Source organism: Candoia aspera, chromosome 1 (assembly GCF_035149785.1).
Source record: "Candoia aspera isolate rCanAsp1 chromosome 1, rCanAsp1.hap2, whole genome shotgun sequence".
Lineage (NCBI taxonomy): Eukaryota > Metazoa > Chordata > Lepidosauria > Squamata > Boidae > Candoia > Candoia aspera.
Genome location: NC_086153.1, coordinates 225,914,972 through 225,938,845, shown reverse-complemented (window position 1 = coordinate 225,938,845; position 23,874 = coordinate 225,914,972). Strand labels below are relative to the sequence as shown.

The 23,874-nt window shown below is 45.3% G+C and overlaps 1 protein-coding gene across 1 annotated transcript; it reads right to left on the bottom strand.

Annotated features, from left to right (window-relative positions):
- Positions 1 to 1,075: 1,075 nt before the first annotated feature.
- LOC134487213 (CD59 glycoprotein-like) lies at positions 1,076 to 23,282 on the bottom strand. Its single transcript, XM_063288873.1, has 4 exons — positions 23,185 to 23,282; positions 21,852 to 21,922; positions 14,698 to 14,808; positions 1,076 to 1,370 (listed from the first exon to the last, which is right to left on the bottom strand). Exons 1-4 carry the CDS (start codon positions 23,265 to 23,267, stop codon positions 1,249 to 1,251), a joined length of 387 nt encoding a protein of 128 aa, XP_063144943.1. The 5' UTR covers positions 23,268 to 23,282; the 3' UTR covers positions 1,076 to 1,248.
- Positions 23,283 to 23,874: the final 592 nt, after the last annotated feature.

The window sequence follows — 23,874 nt, the reverse complement described above, 5'->3', positions numbered from 1 at the left end:
CTCTGCCAGCTGTCCTGGGGCAGGGAGGAGAGGAGTCATGCCTGGGGTTGGCTAATGCCTTGAAGTACCCCTTCCATGTGAAGATTGAATGAGATACAGCCAGCTGGACTTTATTTTTATTTATATTATTAATAAGATGTAATTTTATAACGTATTTTATATATTTATTGTTTTACTGAGTATTTTGTTGTAAACAGCCCAGATTCCCTCTAGTGGGAGGAGATGGCTGGTGACAAATTTGACAGATAAATAAATAAATAAATCATGAATGAGCACAGCACTGGGTTCCCAGGGCAGCCAGAAAACATAATGATTGCCTCAGCTGAAATGAGACCGAGCAGGAAATTATGTTGCACTCCTTAATCATACTGGGACTGTAACAAAAGATTATGTTGCTTCCTCCAGGGCACAAATACATATGTGGTCAAAAGAACTGTTAAGTTTATGGTTAGGGCTGTACAACTGAGAGTGCAATTTATAGAACGCATTGGGGTGGCATGTAAAGGTGATGAATTCATTTAAACTCACATAGTTTCTGTATTTTATTACCTGTTTTATTACATCTTGCATTTTTACCTTACAATTTTATCTCCATTTTACCCTACTGTATTTTATCATATTTTATCACACCATAGTATATTTTAGCTAATTTTATTGTATTTTAGTTGTTTTAAGGCATCATTTATATTTTATATCTTATAGTGGCTGATGCCCAACTTTCTGATACGGTCTTTTGACTAATCAGTAAAGTTACTTACTTACTCCTTAATCTGCAAAGCTGTTCTATGTGATTAGGGTTTTATTCTATACTTCATGCTTCAGTTTAATCCTGTCACCTCTGGAAATCTTTGACTAGATCTTGCAAAGACTTACAACACCCAAAAACATGACTGTGAAAGAGTAATAAGGCTCCGCCTTTCTTTCCATCTTGAATTCTGCCAACTGGCAAAGCACTGTGATGTCCTGGGATATAATGTACACTTGTGCTAGCTTTTCTGCAACGTTGTCAGAACCTCCAACAGCACTGATTTGGTGTAGACACAGAAGAGAGAAAAACAAGCCCTTGTTCACTCTGTACAATGAATGCGTGACACATTTTTATTTGTTTTCTCATTCACACAGGACTGAGTGACAGTATTATTGAGCACCACATTCCACGTCACTCTTGAATTTCAGATAAATCAAAATCAGCTGCAATGAAATGAGGCCTATGAAATCATTGAGGTGGTCTCCAGCTGAAAATGAACACTAATTGTTGCATCTGTCAAAGCCACAACAAATGGCAAGAACACCTGATTCTGGCATTGAATTCATCATTCGACAATTGTGCGTTGAGCTGCATCTCTTGGCAATCCTCGGGTGTGGCATTCCTAAAGGAAAAGAAAGATTTAGTGGTTACAGTTGAAAGGAATTAAATCTAATGGTTCACCAGCTTTGTCTTTGGTTGATGATGGGAGGTCCTAGATAGATTACCTTTTCCTCATTAGGTCAGTAAGTCCTTACCTGCTGGGCCAGGCATGGTGCACATTTGCATTATCCCAAATTAATTTAATTATTTATTTATATTTCAAATTTCTGTCACCATCCATCTCCCCCAAAGGTGGACTCAGGGCGGTTTACAACAAAATACACAAATTAAAACCATAAAACATAAATTACTATACAGACTATCACTATAAATAGATAAATATATGATCCTTGTGGCGAAAAGCTCTCATTCAATGGGGAGGGCACTACGGCGCCAACCACCCCCAGTAAGAGCTGTTGCCCTTCCCAGCCCAAGCAAGGCAGCAGAACCAGGCTTTCAAATTCTTCTGGAAGACTGAGAGCGAAGGTGCCTGCCTCACCTCTGGGGGCAGAATGTTCCAAAGGGCGGGCACCACTGCAGAGAAGGCGCATTCCCTGGACCCCACTAGATGGAATTCCCTCACTGACGTGGTCCGTAGCATGCCCTCTCTGCATGACAGGGTGGGACAGGATGATGTAATGGGGGTGAGATGGTCCCTCAGGTAACCTGGACCCCTGCCATGTAGGGCTTTAAAGGTAATAACCAACATGTTGAATTGGACCCGGAAGCAAACCAGCACCCAGTGGAGGTTATGCAGGAGTGGTGTTACATGTACCAATCTAGAGGCACCAATAATTCCCCGTGCAGCTGTATTCTGGACAAATTGAAGCTTCCAGATACTCTCCAAGGGTAGCCCCATGTAGAGTGCATTGCAATAGTCTATACAGGGGGTGACTGTTCAGAGGGCCTCTCGCTCCAGAAAAGGGCGTAGCTGGCATACAACACAAAGTTGTGCAAAGGCCCTTCTGGCCATGACTGCCACCTGCTGTTCGAGCAGGAGTTGCGAATCCAGGAGGACCCCCAGGTTCCACACCAGGTCTGAATGGGGCAGTGCAACCCCATCCAGAATTAAAGATGACAACTTGCTGGGTGTAGAGGGGCTGTCAACCCCCAGCCACTCCGTCTTATCAGGGTTCAGCTGAAGCCTGTTGCTCCCCATCCAGGCCCCCACAGACCCCAGGCACTTGGAGAGGGTAGAGACCACATCACTTACTTCACCCGGGATGGAGATATATAACTGAGTATCATCAGCATATTGATGATACCTCATCCCATGGTGACAGATGATCTCACCCAGTGGCTTCATGTAGATGTTAAATAGGGGAGGAGAGAGAACTGAACCCCGCGGCACCCCACAAACAAGGGGCCGAGGGTAAGATCTCTCATCCCCTATCACCACTGATTGGGACTGGCCCTGGAGGAAGGAGGAGAACCAGCGCAAAACCACGCCGCCCACCCCCAACTCCCTGAGGCGCCCCAAAAGGATACCATGGTCGATGGTATCGAAAGCCGCTGAGAGGTCAAGAAGAGCCAGGATGGATGCACTGCCTCCATCCTGCTCCCGCCAGAGATCATCCATAAGCGTGACCAATGCAGTCTCTATCCCGTATCCTGGCCTGAAACCTGGCTGGAAGGGGAAAGAAATTCTTGCTTTGTTCATGTGAAAAATGTGTTTGATAGCAAGACTGAGGCTTGGGACCTGGTGGGGAGGTCTCAAAGTGGCCTCCTGCTCCCCTGAAAACAACCCTGATATCCACAAGAATCAACAGGCTATCTGGTAATGCATCTGCAATCACATTATTAAGAATATTGTGTTGGCAGATGCTGGGAAAGCCTTTAGCCCAGGAGAGGTCAAAAAAGTCACACACCAAGCATTTCTATAAAAATAATTTATTTACAGAAAGCAAAAACAAAAGCAAAACATTTAAAGGACTTAGCCCCCTTTGGAGCAAGCCTTACTCGCTACATATCGGCAGTGAGAAAAAAAAGGAAGTGAGAACAAGTCTGGGCAGGTCCTCCCCTCCCCCAGGCTATTTGCATGAAGCACGTGCGAGGAGACAATCTAATACAACCCCTTCACCTGGCCAAAATGACTAGGCACATATAGCAGTCTTAATCTGTTAGTAGGAAAACCTCAACACTCCCCTTTTTACACTACAGATTAAGATGCAAACCAATCTTCTCTGACTTTATATGTCTTTCCATTCACATTACTTTACCATTATCTCCCCTTTGGTTCAACAGAAAGCTACCATTCTTCTTCCTGTGTTTTTCCAAACCTAGGTAATTGGTCACAACTCCAAGGCTTTTTTTTAAATATGAAATGGCTTTTCATGCAGGCTTCAAAATCAAGCCTTTGTTTTTCTGTTGATGTGAACAGCAGCAAATCATCAACATAAATGCACAGATACATACAGCCTTGTTTGTCCTGCATATATACACAGGGATCTGCTTTTCCTTTTTCAAAACCAAAATTCTGCAGTTTTTCATCTACTTTTTGGTTCCAGGATCTAGCAGCTTGTTTCAACCCATAGATTGACTTCTGCAGTTCACAGACTAGATTCTCCCCTTTTTCATAGCCAGGGGGTTGCTGCATGTATAATCTGTGGTCTAAATCACAATAGAGAAATGCAGTTTGAATGTCATAGTGGTTAACTGACATTCCCTTGAGTGCAGCAACTTTTAACAGTAATCTAATTGATTCACCTTTAGTAACTGGTGCAAAAGTCTTGTCAAAGTCTAAATCTTTCCTTTGAGTGAACCCTTTTGCAACCAACCTTGCTTTATATTTTTGGATTTTGCCATCAGCATCCCTTTTCAGTTTGAAAACCCACCTACAACCCAGACAGCATTCATTGGGAGGTAGATTTACCAGTTTCCATATTTTATTTTCTTTCAAGGATGCTAATTCCTGTTGCATGGCAGAATGCCAATTTTGTGCAATCTCAGGTGGTAAAGCATTCACTTGTTCTAAAGACTCAGGTTCTGTGAATATGTGAAAAGCCTTTACTGTTTCAGCCTGAAAACGTGATGGAGGAACGCCTTTATTACTCCTCTGAGATCTGCGAGGTAATACAGGGCTTAAATTTTGACTCCTATCACTTTCCTGAGAAGCATCTGTCTCATCAGACAGATCTTCAGTTTGCTTTTCTGGTTTAATGTCCTCATCAGGCAAAAGATCACCATCAGCAAGTCCTTGCTGTTCTCTTGTGGTGGTCAGTTCAACTGGAGAGCTAGAATTTAATCTCCCCCAGTTTTGTTCAGCAAAAGAAGTGCTTTTGCTAATTATTAATTTCTCTCCCATTATGAACCTGTAGCTCCTCTGGCTTTGTTCATAGCCAACAAAGATGGCTTTCTTTGTTGTGGGGCCTCCTTTCCTTCTCTGCTGTTTTGGAATGTGAACCCATGCAGTACTACCAAACACTCTAAGATGGCTTACCTTTGGTTTCACACCATAAAACAAATGGAATGGAGTGTCCTGAATCATAGAGTTATACAACCTGTTCTGAACATAACAAGCAGTCGATAAAGCTTCTCCCCAGAACTTAAAACATAATCGTGAATCTTTTAACATGCATTCCATCGCATTTTGCAAGGTTCTGCCCTTTCTTTCAGCAACACCATTTTGCTGAGGGGTGTACGGGTTAGAAAGAATTTGTTCTATCCCCTTTTCCACTAGGAACCTTCTGAATTTGTGAGAAAGGTATTCTCCTCCTCTATCACATTGGAGTGCAGATACAGGCCTAGGGAATTTTCCATTTGCCCATGTCACAAAACTTTTAAATTTCTCAAATGCCTCATCTTTATGTTTTAAGATGTAGATAAATGTGTATCTTGAGAAATCATCAATGATGGTCATTGCATACCTTGCTTGTCCAAGACTTGGAGCAAAAGGACCAATAATGTCAGAGTGTACAATTTCCAAAGGTCTAGTTGTAACTCTGTCACTGTGCTTACTCACAGGAGCTTTTAGTGTTTTGCATTCTTTGCAAACTACACAGTCTAAGTATTTATCACAGGGTTTTATCTTTAGGTCAGCACACAGCTGTGGCATTTGTGCTATATACTTGAAATTAGCATGACCAAATCTCCTGTGCATCAGGTGTACACATTGGTCATGATATGGTGTGTTGCCAACTGCAGCCTTGCAGCTTGGCTTCCTTGCATTTTGCACAATGTACAAGGAGTCTTTTAACATACCAGTAGCACACAATTTCCCATTTTTACGTATCTCACAACCATTTTTCTTAAATGTTATGATATACCCTGTTGCAGCCAATTGTGCCACAGATAAAAGGTTTGATTGTAAATTTGGCACATACAACACACCTTTTACAGTTTCTCCTAAGCAGGATAAATACAAGTCACCTTGTCCCATAATTTTGGTCACAGACCCATCAGCCAAAGATACACTTTGTCTTTCAGTTTTAGACAGTGACACAAAAGAGCTTTTACAATTACATAAATGACAATTGGCCCCAGAATCTAACACCCATACATCAGAATTACCCTTCTCAGCAACCTGTGCAATTTGGGTTGTCTGAAGAGCCTTCTTCTGTGTTGCCCTTGTGTTCTTCTGCTCTGTCTTTCTACTCTTGGGTTTCATGGCACAGTCTCTTTGCAAATGTCCAGCTGAACCACAAGTAAAGCATCGCTGGCTGGCTAGTGCTGTGGCCTCAGGTTCCTTTCCCTTCTTTTCCCTCATTTTCTGGTCTTGCAGCTTTCCAGAAGAGATGGGGGGGGATCTTTCCTCTCTCTTCTCCCATTCAGCGAGTAAGCGCTGTGTAACATACGATGGGGTGAGGTCTGTTTCAGGCATAGCCTCCAGGGTACAAATCAGCATGTCCCACGTTGCATTTAGTGAGGACAGGAGGATGTAGGATTTTGTGAGAGGTGTAAATTCCATTCCTCTCTCCTGCAACTCAACAAACAGCTGCTGAATATAATGCAGGTGCTCAGGAAAGCTATCTCCTTCTGCAAGGTAGGCTCTGTACAGCTTTTTCGTCAGAGTAACTTTACTCCCTGCTGTTGCCTTTACATATAAGTCTCTCAAAGTGTCCCAAAGTTGCTTTGCAGACTGCATGCCTCGCACGTGGACTAGCTGATTGTCCTCAACTCCCAAGATAATGGTGGCTCTAGCCCGCTCATCCTGTCTCAGCCATTCAGCACTGGGATTTTGGGGGGTTTGCTCACCAATTGGCAGCCAAAGATTCTCTCTGCGAAGATACATCTCCATCTTCAGGGCCCAATTCAAATAGTTGGTCTCTGATAGGCACTCCAGAGGCATCGCTGAGGGCTGGGAGGTAGCCATGGCTTCTTCCTTCTTTTGCAAGTCACCTCAGCTGGCTTCTTTGTCCTGTAGACCGGCAGTTGCTGGAAAAACTCCAGATGGCTCCAAAGAAAATCTTCACAGGTCTTTGCTACCTGCCTTTAAATTGTGCACGAGGTGTGGAGCTGACCTCTCTTTTCTCTCTGGGTTTTACTGCGTTGTTTACTGGGCACTTAACCTGTTGGCAGATGCTGGGAAAGCCTTTAGCCCAGGAGAGGTCAAAAAAGTCACACACCAAGCATTTCTATAAAAATAATTTATTTACAGAAAGCAAAAACAAAAGCAAAACATTTAAAGGACTTAGCCCCCTTTGGAGCAAGCCTTACTCGCTACATATCGGCAGTGAGAAAAAAAAGGAAGTGAGAACAAGTCCGGGCAGGTCCTCCCCTCCCCCAGGCTATTTGCATGAAGCACATGCGAGGAGACAATCTAATACAACCCCTTCACCTGGCCAAAATGACTAGGCACATATAGCAGTCTTAATCTGTTAGTAGGAAAACCTCAACATATTGCTTGGACTATAATCAAAGTCTTGTAGAGTAGCTTGAACTTGAACTGATGAGTAACATTCCATCAACTGTTGATAAACAATTGTCACTCATAGTTCTTCTTGGACAATACTCAGTGCAATACTTGCTTTTGTTGCAGGGTCCAGATCAGTCTGGTCAGTTCTATCGCTTGGATACCCGAGACACTAATCCAAACTGAGGTGGGCTGTGGAGACGACATATCCCAGGATTCTTTAAATCCTGAAAGGTGCATCCTGGGTACAAGGGGCCCTGGACACGTTAGTGCCACAATGGCTGACATCCACAATATGATTGGGTTGCTGTGGGAAACGGTATTGCCCAGGTTCTCTGAAGTTGGAAACTGTCATGCGCTGCCTACCTCTGAATAATTCTCAGACACTGGTTCTGTGGAACAGGCTCTGATTTATTCACAGTGTAGGTACAGTATAGGAAAAAAGCTGAGAGTGACAGGAGCGCGCCGGTGCGGGGTTTAAATACCCCGCGCCGGTCAGCGCCCCCTCACTCGCGGTTACGTCACCCCCCTTTGTCCAACACGTTGTCCTGCCGGTAGGTGAGGGGTTGCGAGGCCCGCTGGCGTTCCGGGATCGCCCATCATCGGTTTCTCTATTCCTCCGGTGATTGCTGTCAGCTGGGCGATCTCCGTTGCGTTAGCGCTAACAGCTTGGGTGTGCCTCGCGATCCGTTTAGCCATTGTTTCTTGTCCTTCAGTCTTTGTGAGTTGATGGCTACTTATCTTGAGCCCCTTCCCCTGTTTCCTTGCTATTGTCATGTGTGCCATTGCGCTGATGTCTTCAGCTCAACGGCACTCATGACATACTGCCCCCTGTCCGAATAGTGCCCCCCCCCCGGTTTTCTGGTTTTTTTTTTTTTTTTTTTCAGGGGAGCTGTCAAAGTAACTTTTTTTTTAAAATTCCCGCCGGAGTGTTTTTCGCCCCTCCCTTTGTTCCGCCCTCTGCCACGTGCTTTCCTAGGGTGTGTCCTTAGTGCGCATGCCCAGGTCACACCCTGGCGTGCACATGCTCCGGCCACACCCTGTTAGTTTGGCTCAGTTCGGCGAGGAGAGAGGCGTGGCTGGTCGGGTGCTTATCGGCTCCAGGTAGGGCCCTTCTTTTTTTATTCAAAGTGCGTCGCCTTTGTTATGTGTGCTCCTGGGCGTTGCCCCCAGGATGCCCTGTTGACTTGCTTGCCACTCCCCCGTGGGCCCGGGGCGGGGGGAGGGTGCTGGCGAACACTTGTTACTGCCTCGTGGGCCCGGGGTGGGGGGAGTGAGTCCCGGGGGGGGGAGGTCCACCCAAGTCGCGGGCTTGGGGGGGCCCTTTCCCTTGGGGCACGGTAGGCGGGGGGGGCCCGCGGGGGAGGGGTTTTGCAGGTGACGGCTTGCTAGCCTTGGTTTTGGCTTGTCGGGGTATGCCCGGTGAAAAGCCCGGGTCAGGTCAGGCGCGTTAACGTTGTGCGCCGCCACCCATTCTGGGTGGGGGAAGTGTTTCCACCTGACCAAATAGTGTAAAGTTCCCCGTTGCCTGCGAGAGTCGAGTATGTCCCTTATGTCAAAGTGATGTTGCCCGTCGATCATCACCGGTGAGGGCTGTGGCGTGCTTGGGTGCCATCGTGAGGTGGTTGCCGGTTTCAGGAGGCTGGTGTGGAACACCGGGTGGAGTCTCCGTAGGTTGTGTGGCAGGTCCAAGCGTATTCCCACCGGGTTCACTATTTGCGTGACTCGGAACGGCCTGATGTACTTAGGCCCCAGTTTTTTCGAGGGTTGGGGTGACTTTAGAAATTTGGTGGATAGGTAGACCATATCCCCCGCCTGGAACATCGGTTGTTGGCGCCGGTGCTTGTCGGCCTGCTCTTTGTAGGCCGCCTGTGCATCCTTCAGCGCTGCCATGATTATTGGCCACGATTCCGCAATCTTCCGTCCCCAGTCGCTAGCGTCCACCTGGGGTTCCGGGGGTTGTGGTAGCTCCGGTATGGGGACGAAGTCGCGCCCCGAGACTACCTCGAACGGAGTTTTCCCCGTGCTCGTGTGGACGGCGTTGTTGTATGCGACTTCGGCAAATGGGAGCAGTTCGGCCCAGTCGTCTTGATGATAGTTGGTGTATGAGCATATGAATTGCTCTAGGGTGGTATTAAGGACCTCTGTGGCTCCGTCCGTCTGGGGGTGCCAGGCAGTGGATAGGGCCTGTTGGGTCCCCGTCAGCTTTAGGAAGGCCCGCCAGAATTTAGAGGTGAACTGTGTGCCCCTGTCGGTCACCACACGTGCGGGACATCCGTGTAACCTGTACACGTGGATGAGGAAGAGTTTGGCTAGTTGTTGTGCGGACGGGACCGACGTGCAGGGGATGAAGTGGGCCTGTTTCGAGAAGTAATCCTTCACCACCCAAATGGCCGTTTTCTTCTGGCTGCGTGGGAGGTCCACTATAAAATCCATAGAGATTTCCTCCCATGGGCGGGAGGGTTCTGCCACCTGTTGTAATAGCCCCGCGGGTTTGCCTGGTGCCCGTTTGGCTCTAGCACACGTTGGGCAGGACGCTACGTATGCTTTCACGTCTCGTCTGAGCGTGGGCCACCAGAATTGACGCCTTGTTAGGTGTAGGGTCTTGAGGAACCCAAAGTGTCCCGCTTGCTTGGCGTCGTGTGACCTATGCAAGATCGCTTGGCGTTGCGAGTCCGGGACATAGATTCTGCCTTCCCCCCATGCCAGGTCCTGTGCCATCGTTACCTTGTCGGGGTTTGCCAGGAACCAGGGGTCGGTTTTGAGGGCGGCGGCGAGGTCCGTGCGTATTCCCCCTGGTAGTTGCAGTTGGCTTCGTCTGGTCGCAGGTTGTCCCGCCGTCGGCGGCGCCGTAGAGTCGAGCTGCCTCCGAGCGCCGCTTCGGGTGGTCACGGCCATCCCCAGTTGCGAGGCGGATAGGACCGTCCCAATGGTGTCTGGGGCGGGTTCTTCGTCCTGGGGCAGTCGGGAGAGGGCGTCGGCCAGGAAGTTCTTTTTGCCCGGCATGAACTTCAGCTGGAAATTAAAGCGGCTGAAGAATTGGGCCCATCGGACATGTTTTGGGCTAAGGCATCTGGGCGTTCGGAGGGCCTCGAGGTTCCGGTGGTCGGTCCAGACCTCGAATGGTTGGGTGGCTCCCTCGAGTAGATGTCGCCATGTTTCTAGCGCCGATTTTACCGCGAAGGCTTCTTTCTCCCAGACGTGCCATCGCCTTTCTGTCTCGGAAAATTTCCTCGACAGGTAGGCGCATGGTTTCAGGAGTCCCGTGGGGTCCTTTTGGAGTAGGATGGCGCCCAGGGAGAAGTCTGAGGCGTCGGCTTGGACCACGAACGGCCGTTCTGGATCCGGGTGCGCGAGGATTGGCTCCGTGGTGAACAGCGCTTTCAGCTTGTTGAATGCGGTCTGGCACGCGGGAGTCCAATTCAATACTGTGCCCGGGTTCTTGGCGCGTCGGGTGTCCCCCACCCCTTTGGTTTTGAGGAGGTCCGTTAGGGGGAGGGCTATCTCTGCGAACCCCCGGGCGAATGACCTGTAAAAATTCGCGAAGCCGAGGAAGCTCTGGAGTTGGCGTCTGTTGCGGGGGCGTTCCCAGTTCAGCACCGCCTCGACTTTTGTGGGGTCCATTTCTATGCCGTCTCTGGAGATTCGGTACCCCAGGTAGTCTAGGCGCGCTTTATGAAATTCGCACTTTGTAGGTTTGGCATAGAGCTGTGCCCTTCTGAGCTTGTCGAGGACTTGCCTGACTAGGGTCACATGTTCTTTGTGCGTTTTAGTGTAGATAAGGACGTCGTCTATGTAGACAAGGACCCCTTTGAACAGGTGTTCATGCAGTACCTCATTGATGAGCTGCATAAACACCCCGGGGGCCCCCGCGAGTCCAAACGGCAGCACTTTGTACTGGAAGGCGCCTAGGGGGCAGTTGAACGCAGTCTTCCATTCGTCCCCCTCCCTGATTCGGATGCGGTAGTACGCCTCGCGAAGGTCCAATTTGGAAAAGACTTTGCCCGTGGACAGGTGGGCGAGCATGTCTTTCACCAGGGGTAAGGGGTATTTGTTGGACAGGGAAGCCGCGTTTAGGCCCCGGTAGTCGGTGCAGAGCCATAGGGTGCCGTCTTTCTTCTCCCGGAATAAGACGGGGGCTCCGACCGGTGAGCATGCTGGCTCTATGAATCCCCTCTCTAGGTTTTTATCGATGAACTCCCGGAGGGTTGCCATCTCCTTCGGGGTCATCGAGTAGATCTTCGGTCTAGGTAAGGGGACATCGGGCAGCAGGTCGATCCGGCAGTCCGTCTTGCGGTGGGGGGGTAGTTGGTCAACTTCCGCCTCTCCGAAGACCTCGGAGAAGTCGGCGTATTGTTCCGGTAGGTCTGCTGTGGTAGCGGCGTTGTCCTGTGTAGTCGCCTCTGCTCGTCCCACAGTGGGGTTGGTTCTGCCCGCTGGAACTGGTGCCCTATACTTGCCATCGTCAAATGTGAAGGTGCGGGTCTCCCAGTTGATGCGCGGGTTGTTTGTCGCGAGCCATGGCATTCCCAGGACTGCAATGGGCCGTCCGATGTGGGTGACGACGAACGATGTGCGTTCGGTGTGAGTGCCCATTTGCAGGGTGACCGGCTCGGTTTGCATCGTAGCTGGTTTCCCTCCCGCTGTAGAGCCGTCCAGCTGGTGGAATGCCAGCGGTGTGGGGAGGGGGAAGCAGCGGAGGTCGAGTTTGGCGACTAAGTCGGGGTGGATGAGGTTTTTTGAGCACCCCGAGTCCACTAGTGCCGCGGCCGTGGTGGCTCCGTTGCCGGCAGAGAGTTTAATTGCCGCCATTATCACGGAGCTTTCACCGTTCCATCGGGGTGGTCCGCACTGCTGTCCCACCGCCTGCCCCGCAACGCGTTTCAGGGCAGGCGGGGAGCTTTTCCCGCTGGCTGGTCTGGGTCTACGTTGTCCTCTTCCCCCCAGTAGGCGTCCCAGCCTTCCTCTGGTGTCGCTGTGGCTACGGTCATTCGGCGGTGAGGGGGCGGCACCAGGTTAGGTGGTTTGGGGCTAGCTTTCGGGGTGGGTTTAGGCGCACTGGTCGGCAGTCAGTTGGCGAAGCAATCCGCCGTCTTGTGCCCAAGTTTTCCACACCTCCCGCAGGGCTCCCGATTGAATTTCTTCTTTGGGTATGTGGGGCCGGCCGTTCCCACGTGTGGTGCGGGTACCTTTTTGCAGCTGTAGTTCGCGTCTTCCGTAGTTGTCATGAGGAAGGTGCGGTGCGCGTGTTCGGCTTTCCCCGCGAGGTGGATCCACCCGTGTAGAGTTTCTGGGTCGTCGCGGTAGAGGGCCCATTGCAGTACGTCACGGTTGAGCCCCCTTTTGAACATTTCCAGCAGGGTGGTCTCGGACCAGTCGCTGACCTTCCCCGCGAGGGCTTTGAACTCGAGGGCGTAGTCTGGGACAGTGCGTGTGCCCTGTTTAAGTCTTTGGAGTGCGCTCTTCGCCCTCACTTTGGCTAGTGGGTCTTCGAAGTAGCTTCTCATCTCCTTGATGAAGGCGGGGAAGTTGGCGAGGGCGGGGGAGCTGGACTCATACAGTTCGACGTACCAGTCCGCCGCCCGGTCTTGTAATTTGATCGCCACGGCAGCGATTTTGTCTGCTTCGGAGTCGTAGGAGTGTCCGTGCCTCCCCATGAACTCCCTGGCGTTCGTGATAAAGAACGACAGTTTCGCGGGGTTCCCATCAAAGAAGATGGGGAAGTCCTTTGGGGCCCGGGCGTTTTGTGCGGCCCTTCCTCTCGCTTCCCGGCCTGTGGTGTCATCCGCCTGGGCCGTCTGTTGACCTTCATTTGGCCTGTGGGGGTTCGGCGCTTCGCTCGGGGTGCGGACCTGTGCGGGGACGTCGTTGGGCGGCGCGGGGGGCATGAGCGACTGAAGCATGGTCCGGAGTTCCTCCAGTTGGGTCTGCATGGCCGCAAGAACAGCTCGTGCTTCCTCGTCCACGATCCGCGCCGCCGCTGGGGCCGGTTCTGTCGGTGTGTCGGCGGGGGTGGGTTGCCGGTGGGGTTCAGTCTCTCTCGGCCATTGGTCCGCTTCCTCCGCCGTCTGCTGGGTGTCTCCATCGTCCTCCTCCGTGCTTACCGCCGTTGGGCTGTCGCTCCACGCCCGTTGCTGGGGTGCGATGTGGGGCGCGGGGTTCTCCGCTGGTTTCGGAAGGTATGTTGCTCCCTCCCGTGGTCGGGTTGCCTCCGTCGCCATCTCCCCTTGGGGTTGGAGCTGAGGCTCGGGTTGGGTCGGGTGGGCGTCCATGGCTCCGGGAGTCCTCTGGCCTCGGTCGGTCCTCCTCTGCTTCTTGCCATGCGGCTCGCCCTCCTTGTCCGCGTCGCGCCGGCCTCATCTTCCTGGTCTTCTCGCCGTCTACTCCTCCCGCGGCTCGTTGTCGTCCGGTGGGGCTCGGCGAGGCTGAGTTTATGACTCTCAGCTTTATGTCATGCGCTGCCTACCTCTGAATAATTCTCAGACACTGGTTCTGTGGAACAGGCTCTGATTTATTCACAGTGTAGGTACAGTATAGGAAAAAAGCTGAGAGTGACAGGAGCGCGCCGGTGTGGGGTTTAAATACCCCGCGCCGGTCAGCGCCCCCTCACTCGCGGTTACGTCACCCCCCTTTGTCCAACACGTTGTCCTGCCGGTAGGTGAGGGGTTCCGAGGCCCCACTGGCGTTCCGGGATCGCCCATCATCGGTTTCTCTATTCCTCCGGTGATTGCTGTCAGCTGGGCGATCTCCGTTGCGTTAGCGCTAACAGCTTGGGTGTGCCTCGCGATCCGTTTAGCCATTGTTTCTTGTCCTTCAGTCTTTGTGAGTTGATGGCTACTTATCTTGAGCCCCTTCCCCTGTTTCCTTGCTATTGTCATGTGTGCCATTGCGCTGATGTCTTCAGCTCAACGGCACTCATGACAGAAACATGACTGGTGCCTCACTGAATGGATAACACAGGGAGGAAAGCAGGAGTAGAATCCTCCCCACGTCTGCTGGGCTTCCTGAGGTGAAGGCTATGGCCTTGCACAGAAAGGGCTAGTTGAGACTAGGACTCAGGGAGCAATGTACTCCCCACCCACTTCCAGGACTAGGTTCAGATTTCATATGGAGCAATATAACATTTTCTTTTCATTTTGGAAACTCACTAGTCCATCCTCATGTTCAGTGTTTTGAAGGTCACCTGTTTGAGCCACTTAAATGTGGGACGTTCCAGGAAGTGGCTCCGTTTCTTCCTCCCATCTGTTACTCAGGAGGGCTGTCCACAGCCTTTGAAGGAGCTGCTTTGCAACTCAAGGGAAACAAAGCAATCTTCCTAGAGCGGCACCTTTTGTAAGGTTTTTGCAGCTGCCTTCAAAGTTTCTCCCAACCGTCTCCAGCTATGTGTCAAAGGCCCTGTACAGCCTTCTCTTGAAAGCTCATTGACGTTTCCCCCCCTAAATATGTTAAATGAACTAAATATAATTTTTTTGAATACTTTTCTTACAGTTATACTTACCTTTTGGAGCAATGATTATGGTCATGCACTGGTTTTGATTAACAGAGCAAGTAGTTGTGGTAGTACAGCCTCCTCCATTGGGACAATTATAACATACCAAAGCATCCACAGCTGAAAGAGAGGAGGCAAAACAGCAACTAAATCCGTAATTTCCATAGACCATCTTCTTATGCTGCATCAATGGGATTTGGGAGCAAAATGCAGAAAACTGTTTGCATCAAAGGTTTTAGAAAGTTCAGGCCCTATGCTTCAATTTCAAATTCAGCAAGATCTGAGAATTCTGACTTCCAGGGAAGAAATGGCGAACTGAAGATTGCTCTGCTAAAACCAGAGGCGATGACGGTGGTGGAATGAAGAACCAATGAGTCAACCAGCCGTTCGTAATTCCTCTCCGGACAAGGAGAGGAGATTGCCCACAAGCGCTCCAGAGAGTTGCTCCTTGCAAGGAGATGGCAAGACAGCACTCTGTGGCGAGTTTAGAGCTCTGGGAGATGAGGGAATTGCCATCTTGCTCAAACCACGTCGGCTCCTTTGAAAGGACACTGGGCTCGCATTTCCCCTCTTCTAATCACTTTCAGGAATTGCTTGTTAACTGTTTTTCAGCTATTAGGAATGTTTGGATAGACAGGTTTTACAGGACTGGGTGGATTTCCTTCAGTCCTTAGTGAAAGAAGTGTTAAATACAAGTCTAAGGATTTTTTTTTAAATAAAAAGTTTTGGAATAAACAGCCAAAGGTTGATAAGAACTTTGATTTTGGAAAGTTACAAACAGACTAAGGGTCCAAATGAATTTGAAAAAAGATTTTGGAATTCATTAGAAGAGTCCTTCCTGTGGGAAAATGCTTTTGATTTGAATTCTTTTAAAAAAATGATTGAATGGGACTTTGTCTGGGATACTACTAAAGCGGTTATGAGGGGGTATTTTATCTATCATAACTGTAGTCTTAAAAAGAAATCTCAGCAAAAGTTATAAACAGTTTTGGCCCAGATTAAGAAAGAAACTGAGCTACAGAAAAAACCAACAGATAACAATACTGTGTACCAACTTAAGTTTCTACATCAGCAATTGTCAATGTTGATTATGAAAGAAATAGAAACAAAGTTGAAATATGCTAAACAGAGACATTTTGAATTTGCTAATAAACCAGGAAGATGGCTAGCATATAAATTGAGGAAAGAAAGAAGAAAATGATATTAAAAATTCAGGAGGGAAATGTGGAATTATTGGATAATGAGAAGATTAAGAAAGCATTCTGTAGTTTTTTTCTCTAACTTGTATAAAAAACAAGAAGTCTCCTTGGAGAAGATAGACGAATTTTTGAATAAAAAAGATTTACCAAAACTTTCTCAGTCACAGAAAGCAATATTGAATAATCCTATAACTACTTTTGAAATAGCTGATGCTATAAAAAGAACTAAATTGATTATTCTGGTTCTTCTTTCTGTTCCCTAAACTTAATTTACCCTCAGCCCTCATTGTTGCTGAAGGCTGCATGGAGAAAGGGGGAAACTCCTCACTCTAGGCCCGAGCATGTGGCCCAAGATGGAAGGAGCAGCAAAGCCTCATGCTTCTTCCCAGATGGTGAAGAAGGAGGAAGAAGAAGTGAGGAATGTGGGAGGGGCAACAAACAGCTTCCTCCAGAAGCACATGGAGAATTTGCATCCTAAAACAAACTCATCCACATGCTAATGAGGCATGCTGATACCTCCAACATATTTTGGTGTTGGAAGTTTTCAACAGAGATATTAGAAGAGATGAACAAATAAAGGGCTTGAAGATTAGAAAAGTGGTCTTTAAACTGAGGGCCTTTGCTGATAATTTAGTTTTGATATTACAGGACCCTTTGGACACAATGGAACATCTGATGAAGAAACTGAAAGAATTTGGGTCATTGGTGGGTCTTAATGTAAATAAACAAAAAACAAAGATGCTGACCAAAAATATGACTTCATCCAATCAAGAACTGTTGATGGGTAAGACTGGTTTTAAGATTGAAAAGAAGGTTAGAAATTTGGGGGTGATTTTATCAACCAAGAATAGTATGTTGTCTCAGAATAATTATGTTAAAATTTGGAATGATGTGAGAAAAGACCTGTTAAGATGGGGAAAATTACAGTTCTCTCTTATGGGGAGAATCTCTGTGATTAAGATGAATGTTTTGCCTAGGACGTTGTTTCTTTTTCAGACTATACTGATTTTGATGACAGATTTACCATTTAAACAATGGCAGAGAGATATTTCTAAGTTCATTTGGCAAGACAAGAAACCAAGAATTAAATATATATTGTTACAAGGTGCCAAAGAACAAGGAGGGTTGGTTTTACCTGATTTAAAATTGTATTTCGATGCCTGCTGTTTGCTTTGGATGAAGGAATGGATAACTTTGAAGAACAGGAAGTTATTGCAATTTGAAGGACATGAACTGAGATTTGGGTGGCATGCCTATTTGTGGTATGACAAAATTAAAGCTAATAAAGATTTTAAAAATCATTTTGTTAGGAGTGCTATAATGAGGGTCTGGAATAAATATAAAGTAAGATTGTCTCCTAATGTACCATTGTGATTGTCACCTCATGAAGCATTTATTAGAAGAGAAAATGTGGGGGGAACAAGCTGGTTAACTTATAAAGATTTGTTAAATTTTGAAGAGGGTGAACCGAAGCTTAAAACAAGGAAACTGTTAGAGTTGGAAGGTTTTACATGTCATTTTAAAGTGGATAAAAAGAATTTTAAATTTGTTAATGAAACAACTCAGTTTGAAATGGAACTCTGTACAAATGATGAACATGTTATTACAAAGATGTATAAGGTGTTGATACAAATGAATTTAGAAGATGAACAAGTTAAAGAACGTATGATTAAATGGACTAAGAATTCTGGATACAATATTATGTTGAAGCAGAACATGTGGAAAAATGGTTTGGAAATTACTTTGAATTATAACTTAAAAGAACATTTTTACAGAACGATGTATTGCTGGTATTTAACTCCTGATAAGTTGTCAAAAATGTATAATGGAGTAACAAATGTTTGTTGGAAATGTTCTCTTGGTGAAGGAACTTTTTATCATCTTTGGTGGACTTGTGAGAAGACCAAAAATTTTTAGAATCAAATATGTGCTAATATTCAGGAGATCCTGAAAGTGGACTTACAAAACACCCCAGAACTATTTCCCTTGGGTCTGATGGAGAAGCAGCCTGAGAAACAACATGGGACTCTGCTTTTATACATGATTACAGCAGCGAGATTTTTATATGCACAACGATGGAAAGATTCACAAATAACTTCAGTGGAAGACTGGATTATTAAACTGATGTTGCTGGCTCAAATGGCCAAATTAACAGTGCTGATAACAGAAAATACTGTTTCTGGATTTGTTTCTACTTGGCAACCACTTTTAGACTACTTGCTTGTATCAGAAAAAACTGAAGCTTTATTGTGAGTTTTAACGATTAAATTGTTTGTTTCGATAGAAATAATGTTACTAAGGTTTAACTAATGGCAAGAGATTATATTCATTAATGTATTTGTAATTCATTAATTCATTAATGAGAAGGTCAGAAGTCACTTTCCAATTCTGTTCTGTATCTGTTTTGCACTTTTATAGTTTTTTCTTCTTTCTTTTGTTCCATATTCTATCTTTTCTATATTCTATCTTTTGTGTTTTAATCATATTCTGAAAATTAATAAAGTTCTTAAAAATAGGATGGGACTTTGAAGGTTGGACACTAGAGGGAACTAACAATTATAATCAAACAAGAAAAACCCTTAAATTCGACTTACTATTACAAAACGGAGTAAAATGTTTTAACATGGGATGTATTGAAGGATATTTTGGAACAATGGACCCAGAAGTTAATTTTAAGAGTGACTGCTGTTGGAAGTCCTGGCAAATCCAGCATGCCTCATTAGCATATGGATGGTTGCTCTAGGATGCAAACTCTCAGTGCTATTGAGGAAGCTGTTGCCGCTCCCACTTCCCCCCTCTCTCTTCCTCCTTCTTCCACCAAAAGAAGCACACAGCTGTGTGCTGCTCTCCTCCATTTCTGGGCAACATACAGTGGGCCTGGAATCCCCCTTTCTACATGCAGCTCTTGGTAGCTGTAGGGCTGAGAGATCACCAAGTGTCATGAGTAAGGATGGCGAGCAGGGGGCTCCCATCCAGACTGTCAAGCGCATGCATAGCACTGATGAATTGTTCAGCCATTCAAAGAGACACAGATCGGGACCGCCTTAACCCTTGGGGGTTATATGTCTGGGTTTTTCCCACGCTTCTTCAGTTTGTTAGGATTCCTGTTAAGTACTAGCAATAAATATTAGAGACCAGATCATTGTCTCAGTGTGTTTCCTGGTTGTTAGGACACCAAGTATAGGTAAAGAACAGAAGAAGCAAGGAACTTCATTTTTCACCAAAGATGAATGTAGCTGGACCAAAGAATTAAGTCAGTAAGATATTCTTTCTACTTCTTAACCTACTCTGTCTAACCGTGTGATTCTTTATGCTTGGGAGGGCTGCCTCTATAGAAAGAGTGCTTAAAAGATGTTATGGAAGAAGAACACATTTTACCAGACAAGGCTGAGACTGATCTGAAGTGGATTTAAAAAACGACAGGCTACAATAATGACCTGGAAAAAGATGCTGTACTGGACATACAAAAGAAACCGGCTGATGTCCTAATAATCCACCAAGCTGGCTGAGATGTAAAGACCTGTTGAATTTTGAGGAAGGTGAACCTAAACTTAAAACAAGGGAACAGTTAGAAACGGAAGGCCATACTTGTCACTGGTTTGCATTTGTGCAATTGCCAGAAAAAATTAACTTGGATGAAAAGACTTATTGTCCTAACAGCCAGGAAACACACTGAGACAATGATCTGGTCTCTAATATTTATTGCTAGTACTTAACAGGAATCCTAACAAACTGAAGAAGCGTGGGAAAACCCAGCCATATAAACCCCAAAGGTTAAGGCGGTCCCGATCTGTGTCTCTTTGAATGGCTGAACAATTCATCAGTGCTACGCATGTGCTTGACAGTCTGGATGGGAGCCCCCTGCTCGCCATCCTTACTCATGACACTTATAATTTTGGTGATGAAAAAACAGTTTGAAATGGAACTCTGTACAAATGAAGAACATGTTATCACAAAGATGTATAAAATGTAGTTACAAATGAATTTAGAAGATGAATATGTTAAAGATTGTATAATCAAATGGGCTAAGAACTTTGGGTATAATATTATGCTTGAACAATGGGAGAACATGTGGGATAAAGTTTGAAATGTACTTTGAATTATAATTTGAAAGAGAATTTCTACAAAACGAGGTATCATTTGGTATTTAACACCTAATAAGCTATCAAAAATGTTTAATGGGGTATCAAATGTTTGTTGGAAATGTTCTCACGCCAAAGGGATTTTCTATCATCTTTGGTGGACCTGTGAGGAGGCTAAGAAATTCAGGACCAAATTTGTGTTATGATAGAAAAGATTCTTACAGGGGACATACAGTTGAAAGCAGAAGTGTTTCTTTTGGGTTGGATGGTCAAACACCTTGAGAAGCAGCCTGGGACTTTGTTTCTACTGTATATATGCTAACAGCAGCAAGACTTTTATATGCTCAAAGATGGAAAGATCCACACATTCCCACAATGGAGAAATGGATGATTAAATTAATGGAATTGGCACAAATAGCTAAGTTGACAGCGTTGATAAGAGAAAATACAGTGATTGGACTTATTGCTACTTGGAAACCACTTTTGGATTATTTGCTTGTATCTGAAAAAAATGAAGTTTTGATTTTGGGTTTTGAAGATAGAATGATTTGATTTTAATATAAATAATGTTACTAAAAGTTTAACTAATGGTAAGAGATTATAAGTTTATATATATAAGGGACTAAAGACCAAGATTGTTAAATGTAAAAGGAGGAATATAAAATTGGTTTATTTGATCAAGGTTAAAATAAGTATGTTGTTATCTCTGATAACTCCTAATGGATTTTTGCTGACATCAAGATTGAAATTTTTTCTTTTTATTCTTTTCTTTTTTAGTTTCTATTAATTTTTTACCATTGTCAGTGTAATTTTTAATAAAATTACTATTAGAGAATTCAAAGGTTTCTCGTTAAAAATTTAATCATTAAAAAAAACCCCTTATTCTGTTATGAATGTGTTATATGTCACTGTATTTACACAGGGGCCCAAGAAGGCACTTTTTCCATACACGCTAGTTTCTGAACCTGGGACAAATATGCTGATGATGAGAGGGGAAAATCCAGATGTAGAATCTGCATTATACAGGCAGAACGTTTCCTTCCTACCAAATAAACAGTTACACGGTTCTTCTTATTTCTGACATTTTTAAAGAAATAGAGGAGGGATTCTGGGCAGAGGATCCATCTTGGATGCATAATCAGAGCCTTTTAATAGCCTATAGCACAGCTGATGGTGAGAAGGAGTGGGCAGAAACGTTAAAAGCAAGAGATAAGGAAACTGGCAAGAAATCGTCTATTGATACCCATCCCTATTCCCAGTCATAGTTTTGTCAGCTGAGGCTTTCGTGTAACACTTTGTGGTAGTAAGAGGAAGGTCTTATAGGCAATTCCCACAGTAATATTTCATGCCAAGTCTTCAGAATGACATGAATTATAGAATTAGCTTAACCAGGACATACTGGCATGTCCCTGAAAAAGAGGCAGTATTTGCATATGTAACACAGGGAGTTACAAGAGAGATAAAAGGCCAGGGATTCTCAAACTTCATTGAGAATATTACATGATTCAGTGGAGATTCATACTGAATGTCCTTTCTCATCACCTTGATATTACACATTCAGAAATCTACTGCAGAAAGGCAAGTGGTTTGATACCTGGCTTACCAGGCTTGTACTCTCTGCATGCCAGGACCCCCAATCTAGGGATTACCATGCAAGCCAAGATAGTCTTGCCTGCATCCCCCCAACTGGGGTTTCGCCCAATGCCCTGGCGTGGGCCCTAACTTAGAAAACAGAGTAAAGACATAGTAACACGTATGTGTTGAAAATATACTTGAGTTAGGCTAGGAATTTGTCCCCAGCCTTCCTCTCAGTTTTAATAGGAAGGGGCTGGGCCCGTGAAAGAAGAAAGTTAGCGTTGAGTGATCGTGAGCGAGAACTTACCTTGTGACCAAAGCATCAGGGCAAGGACACAGAAGACGATTTTTCTCATGGTTTTTCTGGAAGCTGATTGCCTGCCGTCAAGAGTTGGAAATCAGGGTCACTGTCATGTTACCCATTTCAGTGTTCTGTTAACATTGTAACGTTTCACATGTCATCTTCTGTTCCGTGTTACTTCACCCATGCAGGCTTTTTCCATTCCTCCGCCCTCCGTTGTTTTGAGGGTTTGGAATGTATGTTTGGGTTTGCGCTCCTGCTCAAGGTTACTTTCCCAGGCGCGTCTAACGGTTCCTAGCACCTGGGAGGGGGCATGCACTGACAAGGGATGGGGGCGGAACTTGCTCACAGGCAATGCTTTTAAGTTTGTATTTGGCGCGCTTTTGCTCATTCTCAGCTTTCTCTGTATTTGCATACTATTCCTTTAATAAATCAGTTATCTTTAAGCCCGAGCTTGTGAGACTGAGTATTTGGGATTAGGCAACCATTACAGTCACTAGCTGTTTGGAGTTCCTTTTCTTCTGATTTCACAAAAGACTCTGTGCACAGTGAATCCGGTTTGAACTGCAAGAGCAGCCTATGTCAAATATATAAAATTGTCTAATATTCTGAGGTGTTTAATATGTTAAGGTGAATTAAAATATATATCCTAGCAACACCATTATCTTAACTGTCTTTTACTCTTTTCGTGACATTATGTTTTGATAATTCTACTCTATTTATAATTGTAGGTGCTCACTGGTGAAAGGATCCTGATTCTGTGGAGTGATTGGTGCTCTCTGAGCCTTGTTGTTTTCTTGCAGACGTTTCATTACCAGACTAGGCAACATCTTCAGTAGTCTGGCAATGAAACATCTGCAAGAAAACAAGTCTCAGAGAGCACCAAGGACTCCATAGTTCAACCCTGAGCTACAAATATTCTCTTGGATTGATCCTGTTTCTACGATTAAATGTGGAAAATTGTAAGCCTCTAGATGTTACTAACCACACCTCTGAGTAGCCCAATCAGCCTAGGCAATGCTAACAGATGCTGGAATGTATGGTCCACCATCTTCTGGAGACCCTTCATTTCCCCACCATGATTCTTTATATTTTTCTCTAATATATTCAGGGTAAGGAAAATGAAATAATTCAAAATCATATGAATAATCACAATCACAATAGTTATAATGCAACAATAACATTAAAGCAATGTTTTCTCTGGCATACCAAGCTTGTATTTCTTCCTCTAATTTAGAATATAAAGTCCATCCTCAGTAAGAATTTTGAACTGTATATTGATTGTATAAATAGGCCATTAATGAACGAAGCCTAATGTCTAAGAAAAGCTGAACCTTACCTGTTGTACAGCTGAAATGAAGCAGAGCTATCATTTGCTAACCCTGTGTACAGTTGCAAATATATATAGTTGTGCTTTCTCATCTCCTCCTCCCCTTTTTTTTCTGATTTTGGGAAATTTCATCACATGTTTTCCAATAATTCTGATGTAGGAGAGGTAACAAAACGGGAAACCCTTCCTCTTTTTCTTACTCAACAGGTAATTAACCTTTGTATGGATCCTTTTGCAACATTCTAGACTTGCAAAGCACATGATACAGTGCCATCATGTTTATTTACAGGTCCAGATGATAAAATGCCAAAGTTTCAAAGGTGAACCAGTGCCTTGCCATCCATCTTTGGCACGTTCCTTATCTCTTCAAATGAGATGGGTCTCTCTCTCCCCACTCCAAAGAAACCTAATTTAAATATTTGACCTCCTTTTAAATCTTTTTAAATCTTTTAAATCTTTTTAAATATTATTTAAAAATAAATTTAAATAATATTTCCAAATATTAATTTGTTGTCTAGCAGGTGTCCCAATTAACCAGACAACGGTAGGAAAACAACCAGTTTTTATTTTGCAAATGCAAACCATAATGTTTGATCAAATGTGGTACCTTGCCAGCAAACCGACAGGGTGAAGAACCCCTAATACAAAGGCACCTGAAGTTTTATGTCAAGTCTTATGCAAATACAATTGCATCATGGT